At 42.8% G+C, this 12,892-nt stretch overlaps 1 protein-coding gene across 3 annotated transcripts in view; it reads left to right on the top strand.

Annotated features, from left to right (window-relative positions):
• Positions 1 to 12,892, top strand: part of cttnbp2 (cortactin binding protein 2) — a 203,115-nt gene that overhangs the window by 166,427 nt on the left and 23,796 nt on the right. For all 3 annotated transcript variants that reach the window (XM_038780086.1, XM_038780088.1, XM_038780087.1), the window contains one exon: positions 6,061 to 6,219. In XM_038780086.1, the coding sequence (XP_038636014.1) occupies positions 6,061 to 6,219 (159 nt within the window). The remainder of the gene's footprint in view (positions 1 to 6,060; positions 6,220 to 12,892) is intronic.

Here is a 12,892-nt window from a genome sequence, read left to right as displayed (position 1 = left end):
CAAATATAATATATAAACCATATTGATATGTTGGCCAAGAGTGGTTTCATGACCACTTGAAGGGCCTGTTCCTGTGCTGTTTTGTTCCTTGTTCTTTGGTATATCCTTCAGCTTTTTCCCATGGCTTGTAATGAACTGCTCATTATAGAACGCTTACATCCAGTTAATTCTACACCACAGAGTAGTATGTCGTGCTGTGGCACTTGTGTTCGCCCCTTCCTGCCCCTTTTGTCGGACTCTGTTAGATCCGTAATAAAGTCGAAAAAGTTCCCTTGGGTTGGGTTTTGTTAATTCGTCAAGATCATCAAAAAGAAAACTCGTGAACAACCTATTATTGAAGTGTCATTTTCTCTGCTCTTCAAATGCTTCAATGGAGCAAGATGCCCATTTGGCATTTTACTGAGACCAACATCGTGGGAACCATAGTGGGACTGATGCCAAATGGTATCTTTAATAGTGAAGAATGAGTGAAAGAGAAACTAAACCTACTTGTAACTGTGGGTGAGCTAAAGGTCGTTTGCTTATTGCAATGAAAACTACTTAATATGCTATTTTAAATGAATTTCTTACTAAATAAATGATTTCTTGAGCATTTCTGTGTAATCTATTTAGTTTGAAATCCGAATGGAACCCATTTAATATGCTAATTATCCTTAAATCCTTTGATTAAATGAGTTTGATACAATCTCTCATTTGGTTGGATAGTGGAAAATTCATTTCAGAATAGATAAACATGAAGTACATGTTAGAAAGAAAACTGGCTGCTAAACACACTAATGAATCAGATAAGAATGAAGTTGAAGGAGATCTAAGAGTACATACACTCAGCCAAAGACAAATGTGGGAAAATAATTAACAAATTCACACAAGTTTAACACGTACAGTCTTTTTTTTGATGCTATGAGTGGCCACCGAGGTCCAAATTGGCATCTGTTGAGCATTTGACACTTCTGATGTAGTCCTGTCAGATGCCAAATTGGTGAGGGCCCGGGAGCACCTGCAGATAATGCCCACTGGCAGTACGCAGAGTAGGCAGACGGGTGCCACTGATTTGACCTTAATGATGTCTCTTAACTCCACATGACTGAGCAGCAGGAAGGACAACCCGCCAGCTCTCTAAAGGAATTCAAGTTGATTTCCACTGGTCGTCACTATGATTCTGCAAGTCTTTGGTGCTTTCTAGGGTTATTTATAGTTGCTACGGTTGAGGGAATGGTGGAGTTGATTCGGACTACAAGGCGCGCACCAGTTTTCTCCCAGACATTGGAGCAGTAGCATGACTGGGAGAATGAACAGAGAGTAGCATAAACTGCTCCTAAGGTGGGGAGTGGAGGCAAGAGGTGCACTCAGCATGAGTCCATGTCCATCCAGGTTGTTCGGAGAGAAATTCCCCTACCTGAATTTCAGCATGGAACAATGTGTCAAATATCTACACTTCAGTAGACATGCCCTCACTGAAAACTGCCATCTGCTATAGCCACAGCTGCAACCTCAGAGCAGAATGAGGGCCATATTGCTCATAGATGTGAAGGTGACTGACAATTAAACTTTTTGCTACTTCCATATTCACGACATATAGAATCATTCAGCCTGTCTGCATTGGCATTAAGGCTCTCTAATCAGAGAGCTAACTACATTTCTGGAACTTAGAACATACAGCGCAGAAGGAGGCCATTTGGCCCATCGAGTCTGCACCGACCCACTTAAGCCCTCACTTCCACCCTATCCTCGTAATCCAATAACCCCTCCTAACCTTTTTTTGGTCACCAAGGGCAATTTATCATGGCCAATCCACCTAACCTGCACGTCTTTGGACTGTGGGAGGAAACCGGAGCACCCGGAGGAAACCCACACAGACACGGGGAGAATGTGCAGACTCCAGACAGACCCAATGGGGAATCGAACCTGGGACGCTGGCGCTGTGAAGCCACAGTGCTATTCACTTGTGCTGCCCAAGAGCAGGGTGTCAACCCATTTGTTTACACCCCATTTCATTTTAACTGTGTTTTACCATTTCTTTATTTCTTGTCATTCTTAATACATATGAACCCCCCACCACCATCTTATCCACCTTTCCTTACCCTTTCTCCTCTTTGCTTCCCCCTTCTCCTCCCCCCACATCTACATCGGTCACACCTGTCACACCTTTTGTTCTCTCTGGGGACTGCTATTAGCACTCTTTTCCCTTGGTTTCTGTGGCTATTAGCATCCTGTTTCCCTGGTTTCCTGTGGCTATGACTCTCTTTCATTCTCAGTCCACAGTACAAATATTTCTCACTTTCTCTGTCTGATACTCAAAACGTTAACTCTTTTCTCTCCCTACAGATGCTGCCAGATCTGCTGAGATTTTCCAGCAGTTTCTCTTTCGCTCACTACATTTCATTCAGTCTTCCCAGAGAGCAAGCATGTGGCTTAGTGAGGAATGCAAGCTTCTCCATGGTGTAGAGTAAACATTGCTTTTCAGGTTCCACACATTAACTCTCAGATGTATTGCAACAGAAGAACAAAGAAAATTACAGCACAGGAACAGGCCCTTCGGCCCTCCCAGCCTGCGCCGATCCAGATCCTTTATCTAAATCTGCCTCCTATTTTCCAAGGTCTACTTCCCTCTGTTCCCACCCATTCATATACCTGTCCAGATGCATCTTAAATGATGCTATCGTGCCCGCCTCTACCACCTCTGCTGGTAAAGCGTTCAAGGCACCCACCACCCTCTGCGTAAAAAACTTTCCACGCACATCTCCCTTAAACTTTCCCCCCCTCACCTTGAAATTGTGACCCCTTGTAACTGACACCCCCACTCTTGGGAAAAGCTTGTTGCTATCCACCCTGTCCATACCTCTCATAATTTTGTAGACCTCAATCAGGTCCCCCCTCAACCTCCATCTTTCCAACGAAAACAATCCTAATCTACTCAACCTTTCTTCATAGCTAGCACCCTCCATACCAGGCAACATCCTGGTGAACCTCCTCTGCACCCTCTCCAAAGCATCCACATCCTTCTGGTAATGTGGCGACCAGAACTGCACGCAGCATTCCAAATGTGGCCGAACCAAAGTCCTATACAACTGTAACATGACCTGCCAACTCTTGTACTCAATACCCCTTCCGATGAAGGCAAGCATGCTGTATGCCTTCTTGACCACTCTATCCACCTGCGTTGCCACCTTCAGGGTACAATGGACCTGAACTCCCAGATCTCTCTGTACATCATTTTTCCCCAAGACCCTGCCATTGACCATATAGTCCGCTCTTGAATTTGATCTTCCAAAATGCATCACCTCGCATTTGCCTGGATTGAACTCCATCTGCCATTTCTCTGCCCAACTCTCCAGAAGAGGATTCCACCTCCTCGATGGCCAACTGGTGTGTGACCATAATCGATGAATCATGAAGATAAATGGCAATACCCTAGCAGCAATCTTCTTGCCTCATCCTTCGTCAATCTGTTATGCCGTTAATATTACATATATGAGCAACTTGCACACAAAGTGAGTCATACTTCCACAAAATGTAATGGGGCAGATCATTGATGAGCTGAAACTATCCTTCCATTGCCTGAATCGCTCTTGGGGCACCCTACAGAATAAGGCAGAATCTGTGTGAAGATTTATGGTGGTCTGCTGCATGCTGCGCAGTTTTGTTAGCTGTGGATACAAGGGTGGGGAAGAGGAAGCCTAGACAGACCCTTCCTGGTAGGCTTCCTGTGAGCAACTTACCTGACTGCAATATCGGTAAACCCAACCCCAATTCACCAAGCATCTCACACTTTACCCTTCACTGATTATCACTGCATCCGTTTAGCCGCGACAAATATAAAACCACAAATAAACATTCCAATCCAAACCTTGTTGTATAGAAATATTAATTAATCACCCTTGTGCATTGCCTTAAAGTCTGTCTTTCTTCCATGTACCTTTGCTTGACCTAAAGTCCCTCACAAAGAGTTAACTCTCAGTGAATTGAGCAGTGCAAGGCTCCTGATACAATTGATAGGATCCAGCAATTGAAGATGCATCCAGCGGCCTTGACCACTCATTTGAGGTCTTTGAAAATCTTGCGCCATTTGATTCATGTTATTGACTGCTATGGCTACCTACTTGAGTTTGTCAAGAAAGTCCTCTCCAGACAGAATGCAGTTTCAGGAAATCTAGTTAACCACACCATAGTCCTCCCCATGCCCATTTTCGCGAGTTATCAAACTTCACTGGGGTGGAATCCTGAATTATATTGCTAACCAAGTGATTGCAAGATGTCATGTTGGCTGCACTGGGGTCTAGTCAGACTGCAACTTGGGTGCTATGTCAAACTTTGCTCACCAAGGCATGAGGAAATATCCAGGGCTTGCCAGCGGTTCAGAGAAGATTTAGACTGATGCCCTAGTGCCGTAGTTACGGTGTGAGAGAGACTGGACAGTTTGGGCTCTTCAACTTTCAAATAGGAAAACTGAAATTGGAGGGTTATGGTTTAGTAATCGTCAAAAAATGTTATTGGTGCAGTATTTCCAGGTAAAGTTTGGCAGTTGGAAAAAGAGGAACAGACTGGTGAAAACAGATTTTAGTACACGTGTCAGGAAGTTGAACATTTGGGAAGGGCAAGAACGACAAAAACCACTGTCGTTCCAGAGACAGTTGAATGTCGTGTGTGGGTGATTGTAGGTTTTCCTAGATTGATGAGCTAAAATGAGCCTTTACTCATCCATTCTTAACTTGTGGTTTAGTATTGTGAAGTTGCCAGTAAACCATGGACAGTTCACACCCTAATTTGAATTGCTGTGTTGATTTCCTGCTGACTATTCTGGCATGCGAATAGCATTGATTAATTCTCCTCATACGGGCAGCACGGTAACATTGTGGATAGCACAATGGCTTCACAGCTCCAGGGTCCCAGGTTCGATTCCGGCTTGGGTCACTGTCTGTGCGGAGTCTGCACATCCTCCCCGTGTGTGCGTGGGTTTCCTCCGGGTGCTCCGGTTTCCTCCCACAGTCCAAAGATGTGCAGGTTAGGTGGATTGGCCACGATAAATTGCCCTTAGAGTCCAAAATTGCCCTTAGTGTTGGGTGGGGTTACTGGGTTATTGGGATAGGGTGGAGGTCTAGAACTTGGGTAGGGTACTCTTTCCAAGAGCCGGTGCAGACTCGATGGGCCGAATGGCCTCATTCTGCACTGTAAATTCTATGATCATTCCTACTGCGAAGCATTGCCCGCAGTTATCCTTTCTCCATTGCTGCGCGTTTCCCTTCATGCCATACATCTTCTTCCATGACTTCAGTTTCATACATCCATCACTTAATCGTGGATCTGCCTTATAAAATGGGCCTGGTAATATGTTTCCCGTGGTGTTTTCAACATTTTGTTTGCATTCTGCTGAATTATTTTGTCAATACTGTGATGTACTGACATTTACAAGTTTTATTGGCTAACTTTTCATCGCGATCCTGAATAGTAGCGAGCATTTCGACATGTTGTACAGCAGATGGGTCTGGCTGCATAATGTATCATGTCCTGAGCATCTGGTTTCAATTGTGCCACAGAAATGTTCTGATTAGTCATTTATTTGTACTTTAATGCAGGTTAATGCCCTATGCTCTTGCCCCTTAAAGCATGCTGAAGAGAATATTGAGTTCCACATCTAACATCCGACAAGTAATCAGACGGTGAATACAATTGCCAGATTCTGAGGGCAACAGATCACAAAAACATTGGCCACAGCTAGCTTCTGGGCCATAGTGTTACTTTGTTAGAACACAGACGTTCATATTTTACTGCAACAAGTAATAAAAGCATTGTTTTTGAGTTATAAAACTGCTTTCAACTTCTCATTACAGAAAAAAACAACACATTGAGTGTTTTACTGGTAATTACATGCTGGCTGTACTGAAAGCTATTGGATTGTTCAAAGTTAGAATTTTAACAATTGGGAATTTTTTCTCCTGTTTTTTTTATTTAGTTTCTGAATCTGAAATGAAGTGTGCTGTGTTCCCCACCCCAAAATGACATAAAATTCTTCCCTAGAACACAGGACTAGTTTTTGAACATTCTACTGTCGCTATGTTCTAGGTATCCTGGTTCCTTTGAGACAGTCTACTGTTACTGAGAAGGCTACTGTTGTCCTGATAGAAAACCTGGAAACAGCTGCTTCACTTTCAGAATTTCTGGGCGAGCTACTGGATGCGCTAGAAAACCGGGGTGTCGGAAATCCGTTTACTTTCCAACACGGTAAAGTGCCGTTGTCTATTTATGTTCACTGAACTGTAAGTGGATTTTTTAAAATCGCAAGGGCAAGTGACAAACCGCAAACTTGCAGCTCTAAGGTTTGGGGCTAACTATTTTGTGATGCAATCATTTTCACGACAGTAAAATGCGTTCGTCAGATGAGGTGATTTAGTTCAGCCCCTGTCACAATGTCACACTGTGGGAGATTGACCGAGATTACCAGTCTCTTAACGAAGCACGTTTCGAACATGAGAATGTCATCATGAATTTACAGGTGGCTGGTGTCACGTGACGTTTCCCACTCCTGAATTCAGGAAGCCCAGATTGCTTTTATGTCAAGTGAGCATTTTGCCGTCGCAGATTTGTATATAAAAATAAGTGTCTTGCAAACTACAATCCACTTGTTTGTCATTTGCGTGTGCAGTAAGATTCTAGCTTCTAAAATCCATTTAAAATATTTCTTCACTAATCATAAGTCTTATTTTTTAAATCCATGTGAACAAAATCTCTGAAAATGTGGTGAAATTGATGAGATTCTTTCTTGAACTGGAAGTTCACAAATTAATTTTGCTGAGCTCCTCTTCCAAGATTTGTATCTCATGATTGCTAACCACTTAGCACCCAGTGGTATGATTGCTAACCACTTTCTATGAAACAGTGGATGAAGCTCTCCTCCTCAACTAGGGTGCAGAACCAGCAGCTGGAAGTCAAGTTCAAGTTGTGCTTTCCACTGAGTTTATTAAATATCACTGAGTAACATCACCACCAGTTTTGCACCCCCACTGAAGTTGAAAAATAAAAAACTAACACAACATACACTGTAATAATGGTACCGCTACCAATCTGATCCCTATACTGTAGACACAGGACCAGATGGGGCTCAATCAGTGACATGCTGGGGAGGCGGTGGAATAGTGACATCGTCACTGGACTAATATTCCAGAGACCCAGGTTCAAATCCAGCTATGGCAGATAGTAAAATTTGAATTGAATAGAAGTCTGGAATTGAATAAAAGTCTGGAATTAAAACATCTAATGATGACCAAGAAACCATTGTCGATTGTCGTAAAAACCCATCTGTTCACTAATGTCCTTTAGGGAAGGAGATCTGTCACCTTCACTTAGTCTGGCCTACATGTGACTACAGGTCTACAGCAAGGTGGTCGTCTCGTAAATGCCCCCTCAGACAGCAATTAGGGATGGGCAATAAATTCTGGCCTGGACAACAAAGCCCACACCCCATGAACGAATAAAAACCAATGCTAGTTGTTGCGCAATAAGCAGGTATATATATATTTTTTAAATCCTTCATACAATAAGAATTGCCCCATCTTGGCCTATGGTCAAGGCTGTAAATCTAACAGTGCCCAAGATTATCTGACATTATGTTCCTCTGTGGGCAGTGAATGCATCCTCATGTTGTGTGCAACCTGTTACCATGTACTTCAGCAAGAGGTGGATGTAAACCCTTGAACAGCAACAAGTAGACCCACACCAGTAGGAATTCTGACGCTGCTTTAGCAGCTTTCACATGATTCCGGCCTTTACTTTGTGAGTCCTTTCACAATATTTAACTAGAAATGTATCATAGGTGCGTAATAATAATAGTTGCATCAGCACATCCCCTAAGTCACTAAAGGTCCAGCCCTGAAGAAGAGTCATGCAGACTGTTACCATCCCAGTTGATGTTATAACTGGACATGAAATGAAAATGAAATGAAAATCGCTGATTGTCACGCGTAGGCTTCAAATGAAGTTACTGTGAAAAGCCCCTAGTCTCCACATTCTGGCGCCTGTTCGGGGAGGCTCAACAATGAAACCCTGGCTGAAATGGCCATAACCTTTACTATTTTTGTTATCAAACATGGAGGTACACAGTCAGAGAACCGCTATTTAGTGATAACAGGGGAAAAAAACATTAATTGAACATGGAAAAATATCAGATTATAATACAATAATCCTTTAATTCCCTCCTAAATTAATTACACACAGGTTTTAAGATTAATTTGGATGACCCAGTATATTTGAAGCTACAATAATCTCATTGGCACATAAAGTCCATTTTTAAAACACACCGATTGGCTGTGGTCAAACAAGCTCCACTCAATAGTGCCTGTGGATTTCTCTTCAGGATTCCCCCAGGTGATCGTTATTTAAGAGTTTTCAAACTCTACTTCAACAAAAAAGCTTTAAAATCTTCTCTCCTAATCATGTTTCCATTAGCAATTTGCATTCTGAATTCCAGCCCACGGTTTCCAAAAGGTTCTTGTGAACAGAGCTTGCACTCCACTTTTACCAGCGAATTCACTCTCGGATTCAACACAGCCTTTCTGGGATTTCTTTGTCTTGACTGACTTCCACTAATACAAGCTCTGATATGCAGCCAATATTGTCTTCCCAATTATTTTAAAATTTGTTTTGTAGACTGCAGTAAGACATTCCAAACTTTAGGATTACTTTAGAAACTTTTAGAAACCTAGCTGCTCACTGCTTTGTGCTGCCCTTGAGCATTATCCTATTCTATTTCCTGGTTTCTAGAACCAACCGTCCTTTAGTCCCTCTGGAGATTGCTTCCTTTCATTTTGCTGCTTTAAACAGAGCTATGAGGGCTGCCTCCTTTCTCTATCCCTGTCTCCATTTGCTGTTGACAGAGCTGTGGGAGACGTTCCCTATGACGGTCGATCTTCGCCAACTGCTATAGCTTCCAGCTAAAACTAAAGAATAAAGGAAATGTTTTGCCTTACAAGGGCCTCTCGTTGCTCAGTGACTGTATATTTATTCTTCACGCGTGGCCCCCTCTAACACATTTGGAATTTAGCCAACCCCTTACATAAACACACACACCTTTTTCCAGCATGAATCTAACTATAGGTCTCTTCCAGCCACAGAAACATCAAATTAAATACACCTAAACCTATACCTTGTATATAAATCCCTTAACACAACCTTTTGTTATCCTAAGACGGACTTGAAATGCTGATTCTGTTTCTCTTTCCATAGATGCTGCCTGGCCTGCTGAGATTTTCCAGCATTTTTGTTTTTTAAATTTACTTTACGAGTGTTTTGGTTTGTAACTATTGTCCAAGTCGTTACTCCAGCAATTCCCTCCAGCAGGAGGAGCAGGGCGCTGAACCAGTTAGAGCCCCGGCCATATGAAGCTGCTCACTGAGGCCTTGAGCTCGGTTTAAGCTGCAGCGTGTCGATGGCTATTACCAGTGGGATATGAACCTTAATGACCACACATAACACCCACTGACAGCTTGTCCCTAGTTGCAGGAAAACCGCACCAAGGTTCGCCCTTCGTTGGCCTGAAATTATGCAGATATAGCCAGTCGTTAAATGCATCCAGCTAACACTTCTTCAGACCTAGGGAGGGATTCTCCGCCCGTTCTCAGCAGTGGAATTCTCCAGTCCCGCTGTAGTGAATGGGGAGAGTTGGATGAGCGCTAGCAGCAGTTCCAGGGTGGACCCACGACAGAGAATCCCGGCCCTAGTATTGGACCGCACTACCACCCACCCCTCTACCCCTCCCTGGAAAGCCTCACTGTACCCCAGTGAAAAAACTTTGCTTTTAAAATTTAACTTTTTAATCAAGCATTGAAATTCTACATATTGTACATTTGAAATTAATAATGCTAACATTTTGCAGCAGTGGCCATTTGGGTGGACTAGAAATTTAAAAATAATTAGTTCTTAATATTTAAATATTTAATAATTAAATATGGTGAAAGACTTATCGAATTGTTTCATAAGCAATGCTCACGACTCTAACGATGTGCAGAATTTTAAAATGCCCCCCCTCCACAAAAATAATTTTGCATATTTGCAATGGGTTTCGTTCAAGCAAACTGAAAACGCAACTAATTTTGTTGGCGTATTCATCATCCTTAATTGTACTTGAACAGTTACCACACTTCTGTGACAGTGTTCGATTTCCAAATACTTCAGCTGTGCTTAATCTATTGCCTGGTGAACATTGCCATGCCAAACTGAAAAATAAATCAAGAAGTCCTTGTGCTGGAACACTTTTATTGCATGTACCGTACTTTTAAAGTGGGTTTATTGTAACTTATTAAGCCAAATATTTGCAGAGCATTAGTTACTTGTGCTGTGGTTGCTGCGGATGCTTCAACTAAACATTCCTGCAAAGCACAGGTGATTAACCCTGACATGAATTGGGGGGTGTTTTGCTTTTGAGAATATTTATGCTTCTCTATCTGCTTTTCTAAGTCTGTAAATTGGTGTTGAAGACTTCCATGTTTTTAAGGTAGATGTGTCATGTATTTGTGCCCCTTGTGAAAAGATTTATTAACTTAGAAGAAAAACACACCACAGAAGGACTATAGTACATTACAACGGTACTCAACTACACTGATGGCTTATGGTATCACATGGAGTTACCATGTGTTCTAAGCTACCTACATTTCCTGAACTCTGAGATGCCCCTTGTCCCCAAACAACATCCAGTATTATATAGCTCTATGAGCTAAATCCAGCAGATAATTACCACACACGGGTTATTTGTCCACTTTTGGGAAATCAGTCCCCGGTTTCAGAGAAGGCATAATCGTCTCGGTTTGAGTTTTGGATTATAACCGGCCTCCCCTTTAGCAGTGACTTGTTTTCAGGGGCAACTGTTCTCTGTAGCTGAGGGTAGTTGCTGCTGCTCTGTCCCTTTCTCCACTAATTGTGCTGAGAGTATATTATTCTTTCCCTTTGACGTTACCCACCCTGTGCACCCGGCTTTCTAGCATATAGGTGTCAATTTCCTTATTTCTCCAGTTTTATAAGATGCAGTTAGAAATGTGTAATTGTACACAAACGCAAATATGTATTTTGAGGATTTCTTTAAATAGGTACATGGAGCACAAGTGGTGCAGAATGGAGGGTCAGCCACAAATCGCTCTCTTCCCTAATCCCTTTTAAGAACAGCAATTGGCAGCTCATTAAGAGCCCTTGCATGTGTGTCTTTCAAATCTGAGTGGTATAGCTAGGTCACAGCCATGGAAATGTAGAGTACAGTACAGATTATAAAAATAAACACGCACTTTTATTCTTCAGGAAAAATGAAAGTGAATAACCAAAGAAAAATGTGTTGGCATTGGGACTTGAGACTAAATCCCCCCCTCCTCCCCAAATAGAAGTAAAAATTCCATTTTTTACACTTCAATTATCAAGCACATATTTTCAGGACAGAGTACAAAACAAGATAACCTGTGTTAGACTTTGCCTCGTTCTCACCATCTTCAAGAAAGGAGACAAAAGAGACCGTGAGAACTACCAAGGAGTCTCCTTGCTCTCCATCAAGATCATTGCCCAAATCCTCACTGGCCACCTTCTCCCAGCCTCTGAAGAACTTCTTCCAGAAAGCCGCCGTGGTTTCCGTCCAAACCGTGAAACAGCAGACATGACTTCCACTGCCCGATAACTTCAAAATGCCAGGAGCAACATCAACCATTCTACATGACCTTCATCGATCTGAAGAAAACTTTTGACTCAGTCAATTGGGAAGTGCCATGGAAGACCCTGTCAAAGGCCTGCTGTCCAGTGAAATTCGTCAAAATCCTCTAACTCCTCCATGACGAGATGTTGGTGACAGTCCTCATCGATGGAAATAAGACTGGAGTCAAGGAGATGTGTCATTGTCCCTACCCTTTTCTCATACTCCATCGTCACCATCCTTGTAAAGAACAAGCTTCCCAGTGGAGTGGACAATGTCTACAGGATGGATGGAAAACTTTTCAACCTCAACCAGTTGAAATTCAAGATAAAAATAACGCTGACATCGCTTGTGGGACTTCAGTATGCGGATGAGATCCCCATCTCAGAAGAGAACCTCCAAGCCATGCTTGACACCTTTGTGGAAGCGTACCAAAGAATCAGTTTCAGCCTCAACCTCAAGGACACTCGTGTCCTTCACCAACCTGCCCCAGGGCAAGATCCGGACACTCCCTCTATCAAGATCAATGGAGAAACCCTGCCATTCGTGGAAAATTCCCTGTACCTGGTGAGTCACCTCTCCTCCAAGTCCAATATGATGCAGAAATCCAACATCATATCCAATCCGCACGCGCCTCCTTTGGATGCCTAAGGACAAGAGTCTTTGATGACCGCAATACCCGTGCTAACACCAAGATCTTCGAGTACAAGGCTGTCGTCCTCAACTCTTCTATATGATTTAGAAATTTGGACTATGTGCAGATGCCACCTCAAGGCCCTGGAAACATGTCTGAAAGCTGTCTGAGATGGATTCCTCGCATCAGCTGTGAGGCCAGGTGTTCAAACATCAGTGTTCTTGAAGGCCATGGAGGTCATGGTAATCCGAAACCAATGGGCCGACCACGTGCCTAAGGTGTCAGAGTCCCGACTGCCAAAGCAAATCTTTGCCAAACTCAAGGAAGGCCTCTGAACAAGAGGACGACAAAGGAAGTGCTTCAAAAACCACCGCACACTGACCTAGGGGCAGCCTACAAGTCCTATTGCAGAATCTAAATTTGACATTTATTATCAAGCTTTGCTTTAATCTCTGATTGCTTTTCAGTCATTCTAAACTCTGTCTGATTGCGTCGTGCTCTGAATGTGGGACAGGGAGGGACTGGGATGCAGAAAGAATTGGAGGAATTGCAGTTGGGAGCTCCTAAAATGAACAGTATATATTTTATTTCTTATTGGCAGA

The sequence above is a fragment of the Scyliorhinus canicula genome, chromosome 20 (assembly GCF_902713615.1).
Source record: "Scyliorhinus canicula chromosome 20, sScyCan1.1, whole genome shotgun sequence".
In the NCBI taxonomy this organism is placed as follows: Eukaryota; Metazoa; Chordata; class Chondrichthyes; order Carcharhiniformes; family Scyliorhinidae; genus Scyliorhinus; species Scyliorhinus canicula.
This window is presented reverse-complemented; position numbering and strand designations above follow the sequence as displayed.